At 41.6% G+C, this 19270-nt stretch overlaps 1 protein-coding gene across 4 annotated transcripts in view; it reads left to right on the forward strand.

The window, feature by feature from the left end:
- cdh24b (cadherin 24, type 2b) overlaps nucleotides 1-19270 on the forward strand; it is a 170674-nt gene that overhangs the window by 64963 nt on the left and 86441 nt on the right. For all 4 annotated transcript variants that reach the window (XM_085142077.1, XM_085142076.1, XM_085142079.1 and 1 more), the window contains one exon: nucleotides 13595-13889. In XM_085142077.1, the coding sequence (XP_084998203.1) occupies nucleotides 13595-13889 (295 nt within the window). The remainder of the gene's footprint in view (nucleotides 1-13594; nucleotides 13890-19270) is intronic.

The following is a 19270-nucleotide window of genomic DNA, read 5'->3' on the forward strand; positions in this document are numbered from 1 at the left end:
ATCGGCCCCTCTGGCCATCACCAGTAAGCGGTAGGTGAAGTGTCTTGCCCAAGGACATAACAACCGAGACTGTCCGAGCCGGGGCTCGAACCGGCAACCTTCCGATTACAAGACGAACACCCTGAGCCACGATCGCTGTATTTCACAGCTTTAGTTACTGGGTATCTCACAGGTTCTACATACAAACACAAGGTAAACAAATATAAAGATAGTATGTATTTTACTGCTAATGGATTCAAGTAGCGTAGGCGTGGACTCGTGGGAAACATTTCATTGGATCAAATTTGGCCTGAAATGTTAGAATCTTAACTGTAATTTTATATGTGACGCAATACTTCTCACTGTACTATTCCTGCATTTCACCACCGTCTGTTTTTGATCCTTGCTTATTATCGTAAAGCTCAGTTCTTATTTTGCTCCTCCTATGCGTCTTTCTTCTCCGTGTGCCTCCTGTGTTCTCTTTTTCTGCATTTCCCATTGTCTGAGTTTATTCTCGTTATCTCTGTTAGTGTTAGCTTCTTTTTTTAAAGTTTACTTCCTCATGTGGTTTTCTGTTTTTACTTCAATCCTCTCTTTCCGTGTCTCAAATGAGTTCACCTGTGCCTTGTTATCCCTCGCTTTGTGTGTGTGTGTGTGTGTGTGTCAGTCTTGGTCTTTTGTCAGGTTGTGGTGGCTTGTATTCCTTGTTTTCCTCCTGCTGTCTCTCTGCTTTTGGATTTCAGTAGTTGATTTTTGTTAAATCAAAGTCGAACAAAAGTTTCTCTATGTGTCAACAACTGGGTCCTACTTAATGAACTCTACTGCACACGTGATATGTGTGCCTGAAGTGAAAGTTTCACTACTTCTGCAGTAAACAGACACTTCGTTCCATCCCTGACATGCATAGAAGTTGTGGAATAGACAAACACGCGCATACTTGTAGATTCTAAATACACATTTGTATCAAGAATAGGTAAAACACACTCCGTCGCTGCAGAAACACATCACACAGAAAACTCATGAGCCATGCTTCAAAGTTATAAATAAAAGTGTGCAGATAAAAGGCTCTCTCATGAGTCTGGAGGAATGAGAGAGGAAAGAGGCATGGAGAGGCAGACAAAAGATGAGAAGAGCGTGTGATGGTGCCAATAGGAGGGCCAATTGTAACTGTAAACACACACACAACTGCCTCCTGACAAGACACTCATCAATAGTTATTAAAAAAAAAGGACTCGGCGTTTTCCTGTGCTTGCAGTCTCCCTGTAGAAATCATTTAGCCTCCGGGTCCGAGCACAGCAGGGGTGAGACAGCAATTAGAGAGTGACTACAGTGCAGGGAGGGAGGGAAGAGGGGAGGGTGAGACAACGAGGGAGAGCAGAGCGAGATTACCATGCAGGACAAAGAGGGGATGATGTGCAGGGGGAAAGTAGGAGAGACTACAGAGAGGGGGCTGTACGGCGGCGTTAATGGCGTGAGGATATATGGAGCAGAGGGAGGGAGGGGAAAAATGAAAGTGGTGGAAAGTGAGGAAAGGTTAATGGCTGACAATTGGTAGATGGGAAGAACGTGTGAGACAGTTAAAGGAAAAAGAGAGGAGGGGGAAGGACCACGCGTCTCTGAAGCTGACCTCGCAGCCCGTCGAGGCCTGAAGCGAGTCGGGAGGAAGGAAGGAGACGAGGAGAGGGTTATGAAAAGAGGCAGGGCATCAGTGCAGGGACGTGCAGGGTTTACAACGAGGAAAATACAAGAGAGCAGGAGAGAGAGAGGAGGGAATTGAGGATGCAGTTAAATACCATTTTATTGCAAGCCCCTGTGGAGGCCAGATTTAAATGTGTCTCAGTGCTGAGTGGGTGCAGGATCACATAGAGAAAATAATAGACAGGAGGAGGGAAGGAACAAGGCTACGGGAGAGGAAAGAAGAGGAAGAAAAGAGGAGAGGATGTGGAGTCTATTAAAGATGGAATTCAAAGGAAACACAGCCCGCCGTTTTCTTCTTTTACTTCCAATCTCCCTGCTCCCTTTATAGCCCCTGTTTCATCTCGGGATAATGTCGAACAAATCAGCAAAGCAAGTATCTGAATTTAAAGCATCATTCTCCCGGATGTGAAGATGGCAGTATTTTATCTCAGGGAGTGTATGAGCCCCCTTTAGAATACATCCAGAACATTTTTAACTTAATATAAAAATACATTTGGAGGTAACCCCAGAAATATCGGCTAGCATTTGTGTAACCTTAACAACCCGTAAAGGAGTGTAACGGCCTAAAATAAAGCAAAAAATTAGAGCCGGGGATACTCCATCACCTGAGGTTAACCCTACAAGGTTAGTCGTGTCAGTGGTGAGAAATACAGTGAGAGTTTAAGTGGTGGAGTATGAAGGGAAGAAGGCTGTGCAGGAGCTGAATTCATGATTATGCATAGCCCAGTGTGAGCTCTGTGACCGTGACCTTGAGCTAATATTTATGCTTTGGCCTAGACTGTGCGCTCCACTTCTCCCCGTGGCCCTGAAGGAGCCCATGAGTCAGAGAGCTGAGGGCATGGGCAACAGTGGAGGGCAGAAGAGGCTAAAGAAGAGGAGACGACACATGACTGAAAGGAACTGAGTGAGAGAAAAGAACAGGAGGTAGTTACAGTGAAAGAAGTCATCCTGCTGTGAACCTGTTGGCTGCTCAAATTTGATTTTTGCACCTGTAAACCCGTAACATTAACACATTACTAATATTAAAGCATTAAATTAAAAAAGCACATCTCTATTCATGTGAACATTAATGCTGTTTGTAAACGAGGTTGTTGCATGAGCACTGAATTTTAGCTTCCTTAGCCTAGATGGCCACGTTACTGTTAAAGCAGCAAAGCTGCCATCCCCAAAACGTCTTACACATTTCCTCACAATCAGGACATTCATTTCTACAGTAACTGGCCACACACAAGTCTACTCCAGTCAGGTTTTGTTGACCTAAAAAGAAAATGAATCACTTTTATCGTGTGCCAAACAAGCCCACAGCTACTCAAGCAGCGCTGTTGGTCTGTAAAGAAGATAGACTGTAAGAGTTGTAAAATGTGGGTCCATGATATGTTTAAGACTTATATACACTGTATAAAGAAGATGGGAGCAGCTTCTGGGTCTGAAAAGTCAAACCAGTTCAAAGTGCTTTAACCTCCTAGGACCTGGCGTCCACATATGTGGACATCACAATTTGGGTTATTTAGACCAAAATACTCAATTTTGCTCTACATGGGCCTGATATCCACTTACGAGGACATTATACTGCTACTGTTCTATCAAAATTTTAAACAAATATCCTCATATGTGGCTCTTATTTTTCTTAAAAACAAAAATACAGTAAAAAAAATTTGGTAATTCTTTGTTTTTACAGTCATCGGGTCCCAATATGCCCAAAGAGAAATTGAAAATGCATGCCGTGGAAGAGTTGGGGTCTTAGGAGGTTAAACATGTATGAGCTTTAATGACTAACATTGGACAAAAAACAACAAGAAAAAAATTCCCAAGAAATTCTGGGAAATTGATTTTTCCATCTCAGTAAGCTCACTCCTAATACATTTATGGTCTAAATTGCTAGTTCCAGCATGATGCTTGTTTTTGGAAAGTATAGTCAGTTTTAGAGCAAAACATAAAACATAAAAAGGTTACACTGTGGGGTGTGGTTTCTCTGCTGCATGGTTCAATTGTGACTTATTTATTTAGTTGAATCCACACATCACTTGTGACATAATGTCTTTCAAAAGACATTATGTCTTTCAAAAGACATTATGGCAGTGGCAGAAACGCTGAACTTTGAGAATTCAAAACAAGATTTTCTTATAACTAGAGACTTGTAGTTAATAGCAATTAAGATTTGTCTAACGTGTTTGGAAAGAAAAGCGACTGAACGTCTTTAAGTTAACTTAAACTTAAAGACGTTCAGTCGCTTTTCTTAGATTACCATGACCTCAATGACTGAGAACCTACACAGACAACTAAGATTCAGTTAATTTAAGGCTTGAAAACTAAAAATTTATGATAAAAACTGTATTTATTATGTGATTTGTGATCAAACGAAAAACAGATCTCCACGTGCATTTCTTTGAATACTTCCTCTTTATTGACGCACAGCTGGTGTGAAAATTCTGTGAGGCGGGCAAAAGGCTCGGTTACAAAGGTGAGGGGGTGCATGGCGAGGGCATGTCAGGAGATGAGATTAAGGTCGGCGTGAGATACGCAGGAGGCCGTGGGAGGGAGGGCAGAGGGAGCTGGTTGGAGCTGGCCACAGATGGGAGAGGGGAACAGAGGTGAACGAGGAGGAAGATGAGAACAGCACAGGAGGGAAGATGAGGATAGAATCACACAGGGGCACTCATGTTACTTTTTTTTAATGCATCCTGAGTAGCAAGCCTGAACAAACGGGCATTTTCTCCCCCAGGTCTTCCCTAAAGACATGCAGTTAGTGGGGTTAGGTTAACTGGTGATTTGACTTCTTAGATGTCTTAAAATATGCCAGTGCGCCTTTGAACTGGAAACCTTTTAATCTAACTGGTCAACTAGCTGGTTACATCCCAAACAACACATACACTTTAAAAGCTATATTGTATCTCCTGTTTCTGTTACTGGTATATCTTAAGAGCAATTGTGAGAACATCATGTATTATTCTTGAAAAGAATTATGCTTTCTATGTATATTGAGTAAACGAACACTTGACTAACACCTGATTCTCGTGGTGCAGATACACCATCTGTATCTCAAAGAAAAACGCAGGGCGCTATCAATATAGTAACACTATGATTCAACTTATTCAAGTTTTCTTGTGATATATTCTTTATTGACGTGTGAGACGTTGTCAGCCATACTCAGGCAATCCTTTCAGCTCGACACCAGTAACTGCAACAAAAAGGATGATAAACAGAGCTTGAAAATTCCCTTCATTATTGCCCACTTTACGCACACACAAATGCACGCAGACTCCTTAGTCCCAAGTTGGTAAAAACCATTCCTCTTGGCAGTGGCACGCGGTGGCATATATGTGGGCGATTTGCCCTTTAAATGTACAGCACTGAGTTAAGCCTCCAGTGGCCTTTTCCAAGCTCGTCTCCCTCGGCTAAAAAATATGATGTGAAGTATACAACACTAGAGTGGAGCACTGAAGCAATAAAACACAAACAATCATCTGACTAGCCGCCACACACACTCACATACACGCACTCTCGCTCTCATACATCAGCTGATTATGATAATCAAAAGTGGGATTTGCATACTCCGAGGCTAAAAGCACAGTTTTGTCCTGAATAATGTATTGCAGAGGAAGACAACAGTGGCGAGATGCATTGAGTAGCTTATCGTGCTAAAGGAAAAGTCTAATAATGATGAATAATAAATGCTCTGTTAGGAAGTGTGCGAGCAGGAGGAAGTGTGTGTGTGTGTGTGTGACAGAGGACTGTTCTGCGTTCTTCGAGGCCACACAGCATGCCCTCCAGAGACAGGTTATATTAGATCAAACGGGAACAGGGCAGCGTGTCCACAACACAACCGAATTAACGCGCCGACTGACACTAACCAAACTTCAATGCACAATCGATGGCGGATCGATGCTAAACAATTAACTGCGGCTTCTCGTGACGTGTTTGAACCTCATTTCGGCGCAAGACAAACAGACAGGGAGCCAGAGGGGACTCGTTTCAATACCGTCTGACATGTTTCCTGAGAGCGTCGAACAAAAAATGGAGAATTTCCACGGATTTGATTGAAAGTTCAGCTGGAATTTCAAACCCGTCTCCATGCGAAGGTTTCGCCTTCTGAAGTTGCAAGTGCTCCTGAGGGTCTCGCTGTATGCTGCTCACATTTCTGGGAAGCGGGCTGGGTCTTGTGTTTGAGTGCCTCTGCATAATTGGAAGGTGTTCTTATGTGTGTCTGCATTGATTAGAGAGGAGAGCAGGGCAGCCGAACGAGCGCTGTGTAAATCGGCACGCACCTGGATGCGTGTGTGTGTGTGTGTGCGCGAGGCCCACCGGGTGAAACACTGCCTGCGTTCTTGTTGTGGCTGCGGTTGTTTTATGCTGTTCTAATGGTTTGCTTGAGACTAGTAGCGGGTGTTTTCTCATCATGACAATTATTGGCTTTGTGGGGATTCTGGCTTACAGTTATGGATAATTAACTTGTCTTATTTTTGTTGTTGTTTGGTTAAGACTTACAAAATAATTGCTGCAAATGTGACGGGGCAAGGCACAAGCAGTTGTCTTGTCAGGTGATATGACCGAATTACAATAAAACAGCATTTTTTTGCCAGATTATGTAATCCCCCTAGTTTGGTAATAATCCCCCATCAATCCACTGTGAGGCATGTGGACTAGATGATAGTTGTGTTCCTTCCTCTGGCACCTTCGACATGCCTGCATTTACATTTACAATACAGTGTTATTATTAACTTAAATATAACACAGAAATGTCTATTTGGTTTATTTTAATACGGTCAGTGATTTATTAGGGATTATTAAGGAATTATTACATCCTGTTTGAATCCACTAATGCCCGGTTATACAACTAGGGCATCATGTGTTTGTTTAGCTAGTTATGACGCTATACTGCATATCTGATCTGTTGTAGCCTGATCTGATCTGATCAGGCTACAACATAATCTGACATAATTCATTCTTATGTTTATCATTTTGAATCTGATTTGTCTGTGTGTGACGCTGGTAACAACTGTGCATTTAAATGCTGCTGGTGTAAAAACCCATTTTAGTGGGTGATGATGTAGTGATGGCTTATTTTATTATGGATTAGCAGGAAAAACCCACAATAACTTAGACGTCAACAACAAGAGACAACACGGTCCTGAATTTAGAGGCTTTTATTAAATGAAATTGGTTGAACCAATCAATCGTAAAGAGGATCCCTGAGGATACTCCTCACAAAACTTGGAATTATTCATAAATTCATAGTCATTAAATACATTGCCACTTATCCTTACTTGGTCCTCAGTGGTGCAGTCATCAGATTACACATAAAAATTACATTTTCATAAATTAAAGCCGGTGTAGGCCACATGATTGTTTGATGTCACTGTACAAAAAAACAGAAAAAGACTTCCTGCACACCAGCTGTAAGCGCTGACATACTTTAGCACGTATAAAGCAAAGACAAACACGCCCATATGTGGTGGGGCTTAGAACAAACACGTTAGAGGGGGCGGCTGCAGAAGTAGGGCTATCCATTTTCAATTTTCTTTTTGGTGTTTTGCTTCCCTTCCTTAAATTTCTATCTACTGCAACTTTAAATAGATTAAAAAAACATGGCCCAGTGTGTCCCACATAATACATCTTCAGATCTGTTAAATTTGAATCACATTGGAAATGTGGATTCTTGATTCAGATTCAACACACGCGCACACTGTAGTTTGCAAGCACATAATTTAACCTGCATGGGAGGTGCGCCAGAAGAAAGCTAAACAAAATGTTTGCCAGTGAACATTAAAGCAAAGACCAGGCCTTTTGGTATAAAGCACTCTGGACGGCCACATTCAAAATTGAGCTGTTTGGCCACAGTAACAGAAGACATGTCTGGCACAGATCAAAGACAGCTTTTCAGGAGAAGCGGCTCGTGCCAACTGTGAAGCATGATGGTGGAAATGGGATGGTTTTGGGGGTTGCTTTGCTGCCTCTGGGACTGGGCAGCTTGCAGTCATTGATTCTACTATGAATTCTCCATCATATGATTGAGCGCCTGAAGATTATGTGAGGCCATCTGTCTGAAAGTTGAAGCCGAACAAGAAGTGGAACCTTTCAATGGGATAATGATCCAAAATGCACAAGTAACTGCACCAAGACAAGGCTCAAAAAGAAAAAAATGTGTTATGGGCTGGCCCGGTCAATACTTTACAGATTTAAATACCAAATGTCCTGCAGCTCAAGGAGTTTTAAGAGAGTTGTCAAAAATAGTTCTGCACACCGATGCTGCAGACTAGTGGGCAATTACGCAAAACAGAAGCATTCATATTAAAGAGAGCAAAATATTATCTATATAAATGACTCAAAGGCTAAATTTTATTTTTCTGTGTATCACAGAGGATTGAATAGGACAGACCAGGCCTGCTAAGCCTGTGTTCACATGCAGTTTGTGCTCTGAATGTATTTTATTCTTTTGGTTTACTTAGGCTTTGCTCTCCTTTGTCGTCTCACAAGCAGAGATGGAGTTGCATTCCTCTCCTCTTGGGACTGACAGCTAAGACACCTGATGATGGCAGAGCCATCAACGCTTACTGATTTGAGTTATTAGTGCTTTGCAGATGCTGGCCTTAGCCCTGCGCTGTGTTTTAGTAACCTTCCCACACTTCCTGGCCTTCCCTCAATGGTTTCTTCTCTCTCCAGGTCAGTCACCACAGGCTCTCAGTGGCACACAAACACAGACTCAGACACACACACACACATTTTCTCAGTCAAGCCTTGGCTCGCTGTCCACTCTGCGCTAGAACTGTGCCAAGTGGAGGTTCAGCCAGGGCACAAGGAGACTTGCAGTCATTACACCTCTTTCTTTAAAGTTACTGGGGCCGGCACACTCACATACTCACCTGGAAGGCCTGTTGGTAAAACGGTCACGTATAGTAAGACACACATGCACAGTTGCGTGCACACATAAATGCTTACACATTCCCTCAAGCAAAACTAATGATATTGCGGTGGTAGGTAAGCTGGCCACAAGGCATAGTTTCATTTCAAACGGGCTCTCTGAACTCATGTGGGCTCTGTCCCAAATTAATTTTTCTGACGTTTTCCCTGATCGGCCCGTTTCTTTAGACATCTCTCCGAATCGGTGGGCCTGCTCCAAATCGATTGGCCGACCCTCTACCCTCTGCCCTGCTTGACACTGGCTCAGTCTCAGCTGCCCCCCTCCCCACTCACCCACCAACGGTCACCCCTCCCTTTTTACCCTCATCCAGCTTTGCTGCAGAATTTGACTGCTGGAGCAAGGGTGGTCCCATAGACCTCTGGCTCTCTTGAAGTCACCATACACAAGATGAATAGCTTCCCCTCTTACAGCTTCAACAGGAGACTGGTAGGTATTCTCACACCTGCCTGCGTGACCTTGCAGACGTTTCCCGATGTGTTTGGGAATTGAACCCCACTGCCAATCACAGGGCTCGGTGGTGTACGCCTATCGGCATTTCACGTGAGCCGCCACCTGATTTCCTGCACTTTATCTTTTTTTTTTTCTATTACTGTAACCTAACCACCATCTTAGCCTCAAAGCACACAAGCACAGCAGACGCACACACACACACTGAAGTTGTAGGGAATAACATCCACATTCATTAGGCTAATGCACAGCTGTGGAAAAAACACATTTTCCTGGTGTTTTTATGATTTATTGTGCAGCAGAAATGTGAAATTGTGTATACGGGATATTAGTTATTTAAGTGATTTAGAGGTTGGCAGAGAGTACTTTTCCTCCTCGCTTCATGATTTATGGTTATTGCAAAAATGTGAAATTGAGTATATGAGTATAAGCATATTACCTTATGATAATATAAGTAATTGAAGAGATTTAGGAGTCTGGGGAGGCTGGGTGTTGCATACACAAGAGGCGGTGAAGAAAATGGGAATGGCAGCTTATCAGGCTGAAATCATTCTGCAAGCAGAGGTGACACAACAGTAAATTTGGCTTTTGTGGCCAGTGGCTTCATATTGTTTGGCTCTTGATATATTTGATGGTATATCAGAGGGATATGAAATGTACGAGTTATGAGATGTCATATCATTCTGATGTGAAATATGGTGATAGCAAGTTGTGTTATATATAAAATTGTTTGGTTATTTTCACACATTTCTGTAGCCATAAATTAGCCATAGCCATTATGTGGTTAAATGCATTCCCTTATTCTACTTTCCTATTAATCTTGGAAGAACAGATAAGGGTGAGAGGTCAGCCTTAAATGGATTTGGTTTCCTTAGGCTCGTCTCTCCTGCTTCAGAATGACTCTGAGCAGTGCTTTCAATCAGTGCTGCCACCACTCACTGTGGTAATGATGGCTGGGGCTTCATTAAGAAGCTCGTTAAGTCCCCTCGTTAAGCTGCAGGGCCGTTAAGACTTTGATTGTTAATGGCTCTTCGTTAAGGGGAGTGAGGAACCGGGCTCCCGTGGTGGTCCCGACCAGCCGGGTGTTTTGGCCAATTGGCCCCAGTTGGCCTCCTTAGAAGATGAGAGGAAACCTAAATACTGTGTAGGTCATAATTTAAACACTTTTTAATGAACTTTTGAGACCCTGACTGCAAAAATACTTAATTTGTTCAAACATCAAAACCTTTTGAACCTGCAAATTTGCACTGATGATGGACTAAAACAAATAATTAGATCTGGAAAAGAAGTGAAGAGAAAATTAGTTTGCATATAAACCAGTGCAAAAACAATGTCTTGGCCCATTGTCAGCTGTGTGGATGCAGATTTTTTTTAAAAGACAGTGATTAGTAACGTGTCTTTATAATTAATCTTTTGCCTCATTGGTGCTTTGCACAATTTCCTCGTGTCATTTTGAAATACACTGAAAGTGAGGTGTGCACCAGTTTGCCTGAATGTTTACAACACTGCCTCTAATAGGGTTGCTATATTGTACCCAGGGTATGAGGTACATGGAGAGACCATTTATCTGCTTTATTACTATAGGTGGTGCAGTAACATATATTTGAGTTGGGAAATCTGATCTCAAGTGGTGGCTGGAAGTTCATCCATATGGATGCCATGTATGGAGTGTGTTCGACAGAAATGAGACATGCCATAATTGAATTTGCACAGTCAGGTCCTAATTGGGTTGTAAATAATGTGCCTTGTCAGAGTTTATGTAGGTGTTTTGTGAGCTCAAAAGCAGACAGGCAGTGAGGAACCAGGTTCTAAAGCAAAGGTAAAATCAGGCGGTAGCCCAGGGACAAGCTTTGTAGTGAAAGACTGGTAAAGAGCTTGTGCTTATGGGCAGGTAGAGATAAGGAGTGGCTGAACTGATTAAGGCGAGTGACAGGCTAGTCATATAACTTGGGAACAGCTTTCTTCACAATAGCATAGGTGTAGTAAAAGGTGTAAAAAAAAAAAAAAAGGATTAATTATGGCCCGATTCATTTTAGCACCTTTATTTTCAGAGTCGTGAGACTGTGGCTTCTTTCATACTGTAACTCATTGAGATACTTGAGTGAAACTGAGGCATCTTTAATGTCATTAGCAGCTCTTGAGCTTTTCATGCTGTGACTACTCAGAGTCTGCTGTGAAAGAGGCCCATTCAATGAAGGTTAGTGGTGGGAAGTGAAAGTGGGTAAAAGAGAACATAATTAATAAAAGTAACATGATGATTCATTATTGAGATGTTAAGAATATTAAACACTAACTAAACTAAATTTTTTGCAGTGGAAAATGTCAGCAGCGAGTTGCATCATAATCAACTTGCCTCCTAAATGTTTCTGTTCTGGGACTCTACTCATCCATGTGCACAGACAGAAAGCCAAAAGTAGGGAGGCAACGGTAAGAGGCCATGACGAATGGAAGCAGGGATCCTTGACAACAGATATGGCAGTAATATGACTAAAATATAATCATACACAACATGGAACTGAAATGTAGAGGTGGGTTGCAAAGCAGCTTGCAGATGTTCATCAGGTTAAAGCAGTTTAAATAAAGCCTGCCAACTGAATGGTATCAGTTGGCATCAGATCATGTAGTCTAGCACTGAGGTCAGCTGATGCTTCTTCATAGTGTGCTTCAGCTAATGCTATGTTCAGGTTTTTTTTGTTTCTTTTCTCAGCCCTGAGCAGCTGCCACTCCTTACACTTGGTCTCTTGGACAATCACATCAAAATTACTCAGATTACTTGGTCCTGGCTACAGGGGCTACATGTTATTTGCAATGTAAATTCTAAACCCCAACAAGGACATATGAGAGAAATATGTCGGAAGTGATCCTTTTCCATCATGTCCTGTCACAAATGACTGGTCATCCAATTTCAAAGAGTTGCAAGAACCCATACATATACATGTTTCTAGTCAACCAGGCATTTGACTGGAGGTAGAAGGAGAAAATGTGCTGGGCCCCCAGAGACAATGAAGACAATTATAAACTCTGAACATGAATAGTCAGCTGGACATGCAAATGTGACAGACGTGAATGTTGATCTGTCTTGTCTGTCAATCCGTTTGCCCAAGGCGATCAACGTGCAGAGAGGGTCCGCGTTATACATAAAGGAGCATGTGTCCTATGTGATAACTAAAGTAGCTTAGAGGAACTAAGCTAACATGAAGATTTTTAAGCTAGTTATTGAAGGCCTTGCATTTTCATTTATAGGTCCATGAAAATGATAACATTCAGGAGAGCAGTGCATCTGTGTCTAGCTTGTGCATTCTGCTCACGCAACGCTGTCTCATGTTGGTGGGTGTGCCTTTAGATTTTCCAATTTACGTTGTCATTAAAATACGCAGATCTTCTGAAGGTGAAGTGCTGTTTAACTTTGTGCCATGCTGTTTAATTAGCTTTAACTTTTAACTGACAGTCTAGACTTATGACTGCCGTCTTATTTATGAATAAACCTTGTAACGTGCTTATCGTTTACCCCCCATGAAGCTGGCACATCCACGTCATTTCCCCCCCACTTGAAAAATAGCAATCCTTAAAGTAGATGAACATTTCGATTCGCAGTATCCATTCTCATTTCATTTAGCAAATGTGCTTAGCTGTTGCCACGCAACAATGCTTTCCTGAGCTAAACCCACCCATCCCCTCCCCAGTCGCCTCTCTGCTCTCTCCTTTCCATCTAAAGTCACAATGTCACACTTTCTTGCGAGCGGGGCCTAATTTAGCGCTCCTTTTTTTGGTCACAGTTTCTATTCGATCCACGTAGGTGTGGGGGTAATGAGATTGAATCTTGATGTGCTCACCACATCCCGCTGGCTTGTCTCTCATCGGGCGCGGAGGACAGTGTGGAGCCTTCCCTGATATTACCTCTCCCTGCATGAGAGGACGCCGGTCGCTCTGCTGCTCTGCCATCCCGCTAGGCGCTGATCCAATAAACCTCAAAACAGGGCTGCGATCGATACTGCGTGTCCCATTGCCATACAAACTCCACCCTCACTTATACACACCTATTAGTTACAGAGTAATTGATAGGCCTACTGTTTATTATTCCTTTGATTTGGTGCTTTCATTAAATAGCCAAGGCGTTGCATGTGCACAGACTAGTAAACTCTCCTCTTCCACAGCTGCTGGGAACTGAATGGGGGCTTTAAGCGTGAGTACTTGAGCATGTGTTCTGGATAGCTTTAAGATTAAGGAGATCCAGGTTCATAACTGCTCATACTGCAGGAATAGAAAGATGAGACACAGCACAATGGCAGGAAAGTGTGTCTGTGTGAGAGAGGGAGGTATTGTGCCCATTTCTTTTGTCTGCTTCTTTTCAAATTCATTATATCCTAGAGGCATGCAGAAGATAATCTGCTTGTTTTTTGTCTTCACTGACTGGCTCAAAAAACAAACTTAATTTTTAACTGGTGTTTACTCTTGTCTTTCTTCCCCACGGTTTCCTCACCATTTCCACCCATTTCCTTCCTCTTTGCTTTCTTTTTTTCTTTTTCCCCATTTCTATCCATCCTCACTCAGCTCCACACTGACATGGACAGGAATGATGGACGCACAAAGTATGTCCTGCGAGGCGAAGGGGCAGGCTCGGTCTTCGTGATAGACGAGAAAACGGGTAACATCCATGTCACCAAGCCGCTGGACCGTGAGGAGAAGGACGAGTATCGTCTCATCGCCACAGCTACCGACAGGCAGACCGACCGTGCTCTGGAGCCCTCGTCACAGTTCATAATTCGGGTGCAGGACATCAACGACAACCCGCCTGTCTTTGATGAAGGCCCCTACAGCGCCACCGTACCTGAGATGGCAAATATAGGTACTGGACGGGTGGAGGGTTAGTTTAGAATTAGTTTGGGGGTAAGAATTAAACAGTGTACTGTGCTTCACAGTGAATGATATGAGATAAATAAATGAACAGGTGCCTTTGACCAAACAGTTTTAGTGACTCATTGAGGGTAACTACCCAAGGGGGTTACTTACCTTCGATGGATTTTTTTCTATTTCACAAAGCCAATAGGAACAGTAAGATGATGCCAGTTGGCAGTCAGTTCGAAACACCTTAATCAAAGCAGTGTGTGTCATATTGTGCGAAGTGGGTTTTGCGATAATAATGCAGTTATAAGGGAGATGTGAAGTTGAGAAAACCCATTTTGTGGTCTTTTAAGTTATAAAATGTAACATTACCAGATATTATTGTTTTTATATTAATTATGGAAGGAGACACAAAGCATCCAGAGAGGCTTTCTCTGGCAGACTACAGCTCCTGGTGGTGGTAATGATAGCTAAAAGTCAGACTAACTAATCCTTTGTGCCCTCATTAGCAGCAAATGCTGTTCTGTGACCAAGGATAGCTTCCAATAAACCACACCAATTCAGACCCAATATGTGGTACTTTAATGTTAATGCAATCCTATTTTGGCTTTTTTATATTATCTTTCATTTATGGTGTCTGTATGACCAGCTAGCTGCTAGCTAGGGGAAAAGCTAGCAGCTAGCTTTAACAAATTAGAATTGCGTTGCAGATCTGCCATTGAGTATAAAACCTATAATAGACAACTATAGAGACAACTGTGTAACAAGCAAACAAAAGAATATTTTTAGGTCGTCTCAAGTAACGGTGTGCTACTGCTGACATGGCCCATGAAATAGAGTTGGTAGGGTAGGCTGCCACAGCTTCTGTGTAGCTGCTGGTAGACTTTTATCAAGATAATGCTTTTAAGACACAAATAGTTGTGTTATCCTGATGAATTAACGGCGTCTGTTAATGTTACACACAGTAGCAATGATAACAACATTAACATCACCATCTTATTATTAGCTATAGCACCTCAAAGATAACAACAGACATTTAATGTGGCTATCAGATAACTGCTAAAAGTACTGTAGCAAATGAGTACATAATCTTTAATTAATTAATTAATTTATTTATTTTGCTATACATTTTTTTGACAACTCTGCTGTCGGCTCATTTACCACTGTTTTGTTTCATTTTTGAAGCAGTCTATAATTTATGCCACTAACGTCTTTCTATAGTTCCTCTGCTATTGTTTACACAGACTTTTTAAAGTCACAATACTGTCACTCAAACTAAAAATTACCCCAGAAAGCACGTTCTATTAACTTTGATCTTTCAACAAGGATCCTGTAGTAAAGACACGGTGTATCTGATATCCCGTGTCTGTCTTGTTCCTGCAGTATCATAATAGTGTTGGTCCATTGCAACTGACCAATCATATTGTTACATTGTCATACCTTTGCAGTGTGGGGGAAAGAAATCCCTTTATGCAAACTCTTCTGGAACAAACTGTAAGCATTTCAAGCGTTTTTCTTTCAATCATTAATTTATACAATATAATAACTATTTTTATCAAGTTAAAGGTCTGCTGTTACAGTAGCCAAATTTAGGTAACTCATGTTTGTTTGCTAGTGATCCTTTTTAAAAGCATTAGCTAACTTCTCTGCTAATGGTGAATGCTCAGACAACTTCATTATTAAAAACACTAACATGGGGATATCAGATCTGGCGTGCCGGCGCACAAACAAGGAGGAGAATCTACGACTAACTTTTTGACATGGGCGCACCGGTACGCCTAACTTTTTAAAGTTAGGCGCACTCAAATTTTTCAACCGCATTGCTTAACACCGCAGTTTTACATGTGCACTTTCTTTGGGGGGGAAGTCCGTACAGACAATATTCATTTCTAAATTATTAACTAACAAACTTGTGCTTAAAGTGCTTTGTCAATATTGTAGAAAATGTTAAACTTAATCATCATCTTGGCCTCCTCCTCCTCCTTGCTGCTGCATGCTGCTGAAAGGCAGTGGGGAGAGGGGACACTTGGGCAGTGCATTTATTGCAGCATATAATGTGTTTTCTGGATACACTGTGCTTTCTCAGCATTCAAAGATTGATGGCACCGTGTCAGAGCACTGGCTATGAATTTCACAAGGATCAGGCCTTAACTTAACAAAAAAGTTATCAATAGTTCTTTTCATCTTTTCTCATTACCCACAGCTACATCCACTTCTGTCTGGCGTAGGCTGCTCACTAGGGCTGGGTATCATCACTGATTTCTATAATCCATTCGATTCCGGTTCTCAAAGTCCTGATTCGATTCAATTTTGCCTCAGACAGTTAGAAATATTATAATTCTGATCATTTATCAGTACTGATACACATGAGACTTCATCAGAATTGTGAACATCACAGCCGATGCCTTTGTGTGAAAGTAACTGAGAATAAAACATGAAGGAGATTTTCCTGGTCTGGCTTTTTATAGCAGATAACCTTAAAATCTTCTTCAATATTCTGCAATTTTGCATAATTTTAAGAAGTTTAAATTTCTTCAGTATTGAACAGCAGAAATTAGGCTTTCTTGTCCGAGGTCCTTTAAGTGAAAAAAGAAAAAGACAGCGCTGTAAACAACGGTAGACTTTTTTGTTACCCGAACAGTTGGTCGCACAGGTGCAACCAGAGCAACTTTTCCATCGTTCTAGATTCTAGAACTGTGGAAAAGTTGCTTTGGTCCAAAAGCATGTAACAAAATATATGAACCAATTAACATTAATTAACTAATAAAATGAATACAAAACTTTGTAATTCACAATACTTTTCATGATAATGTTGTTGTCACCAGCTGTGCTCGGTCTAAAAGTACTGTTGCCACATGTAGCTACTTGTTGTTGCTCTTATTCACCAGCTCCTCATAGTTTTTGTGTTCACAGACAAGGAAAGCTGCTCAAAACTGCCCTCTAATTTCATTACCTCAACTCTCTGATGTCTTTGGGGTTTGCTCAGTAGCCGCCTGCAATCCGCTGACTGTCTACAAGACAGCACGGACCCTATGCAGTTGTTAGTTTAACAGGCGAACCTCGTTGCAAAGTTCAACATGAGGTAACATATATTGATTTGCACAGGTTTAAATTGTATCTGGAAACTTCATCGCGTCACACATATTCCTTTTTCTCATCTTTCATGTCCTTTCTTCAGACTGATGGAGTAATAATAGCAAATGTGAAATCATAAATAATATCAAGAGCAGAAATAAGATAAAACTTGATAGAGTGGGTTATTGAACTTACATTCTGTATACAAACAGAGGCTGAAGCATTTTATTGGTTTACTGTTTAATCAGAATATTGTAGCAGCCAGTGACTGCTGTCAGGCTCTTAAATGATGGATGTCCCACTTGACCAAAGCTAGACAGTATGTTTTATTAGTTGTATTTCCCGGGGCTGAATTGTCGGAAGGAATTTTAGTCAACAGCCTTGAATTTGTGGCCCTGCAAAGATATGCCAATTATGCAATGAAAAAGTGAGATTTTATCAGTTATTGTCTTTAAATTGAACACTAAAGACAGAAATTTAAAACCTCTGTTAGATCCAATGTATTATAAACACCCATCCATCCATTCGCTTCCGCTTATCCTTTTCAGGGTCGCGGTGGAGCCTATCCCAGCTGTCATAGGGCGAGAGGCGGGGTACACCCTGGACAGGTCGCCAGTCTGTCGCAGGGCTAACACACAGGGACAGACAACCATTCGCACTCACATTCACTCGCACATTCACACCTAGTGGCAATTTGGATTATCCAATTAACCTATCCCCACAAGCTGCATGTCTTTGGACGGTGGGAGGAAGCCGGAGTACCCGGAGAGAACCCACGCAAACACGGGGAGAACATGCAAACTCCACACAGAAAGACCCCGGCCGTATTACAAACACCAATTATGAAAATCACTTCCTTGTGAGCATGAGCTAATATTTGAAATATAAGCATATTAATGTAGCCAGAGGAGTCTTTTTGAGGATTTTTGACAGCTGCAGCCATACAGTCTTTATACAGTTCAGCAGCCACAACATTAGTGCCTGCAGGGATGCTGTTCACTTTGAATCACCGTTTTGTGCACAGACCTTTTAGCCTTCATCACGATGAAGTCTCAAATGGGTATTGTTTGTGAGAAAACCTGCTGTGGTTAAATGCACACATTCAGTGTGTGGATAGTTTTTAGTAAAGTAAGCGGGCTCAGGATTTATTTACAACTGAAGACACAGTCTGAATCCTGCATTTAATGCTTTTACATTAGTAAAGCTTCTAAAAAGAATCTGGAAAGTTGTTGTTTTTTTAATACACACTGCATATCACCTGACTGTGTCCACAAGAAGAAAGCAGCAATCTGCATGCTGATGTCACTGGTCCACATTTACATAATGTTTTATCAGAGTGTTTTTTTGTCTCTCGCAAAAATGGACCCGCTCTTCTTGCCAGCCCACAATTATTGGACTACTTCTTAATAAATGTGCATAAAAACATTTATTTCCGTGATCAGATTCAAATTCAAAACAGAAAAGGTCCTTAAAAATGCTCTCGAGTCACAGAGTCCCACACGATGAGATTTCTGCCAAACCTATTTCACGTCGGGGTGATTTTTGATCACGAGCACTGAACATTTATGGCGTCTTTGGGTGCTGCCAGTTAATTCTGCTTGAACCAGATTTGAATCAAAAGCCCAAATAATATATAACTACACTGAGCATAGAGAGATATTGAAGCTATGTTTGTGAATGCACCAGTGCTGCATAAATAGATACATTAACACTCATGTCAAGTGCTAGAAATTACATTTCACGTGCTGGGTTTCAAGGTAAATTATCACAGTCGTAAAGATTGCTAAGAATAAAGCACCAAGCACATTTTCATTAAGAGCACCCCGGCTTGTCTTCAAGGTTAAGTTATGCACAGGGTGAAGTTTCTTCTGTGAAATTAAAGGGACACATATTCAGGCTGGTTTGCATACAGTAAAATTCAGAGAGACTGCCCTTTCCCAAAGAAGCGACCCCATTAGTTATTTGCGCAAGCTCTTGTAATGACCTACCCTTGTATTTTAAAGTTAAGCAACTTCTAGAAGCTGATTGAATAAGTGCACATCAAATCTGTCCTGGTGTCATCACCTCTAGATTTAGAGGAACTCTGGACCCTGGTACCATCGTGAAAGTCAAACCATGGTGGGTTTATTTCTAACACTAACCAATAAATTTTCACGGTTAACTCAAACCAAGTAGTGTTTGTGCCTAAAATCAGCAACACATAGATATCACCAGAAATATGAAGAGATATTGAGATATCCAATTCTGTGCCGATCAAATTAGCCTACAGGACAGCCATGCACAGAAATCTAAACAGGCTGCATTTTGATG

This window comes from Neolamprologus multifasciatus, chromosome 18 (genome assembly GCF_963576455.1).
Source record: "Neolamprologus multifasciatus chromosome 18, fNeoMul1.2, whole genome shotgun sequence".
NCBI lineage: Eukaryota > Metazoa > Chordata > Actinopteri > Cichliformes > Cichlidae > Neolamprologus > Neolamprologus multifasciatus.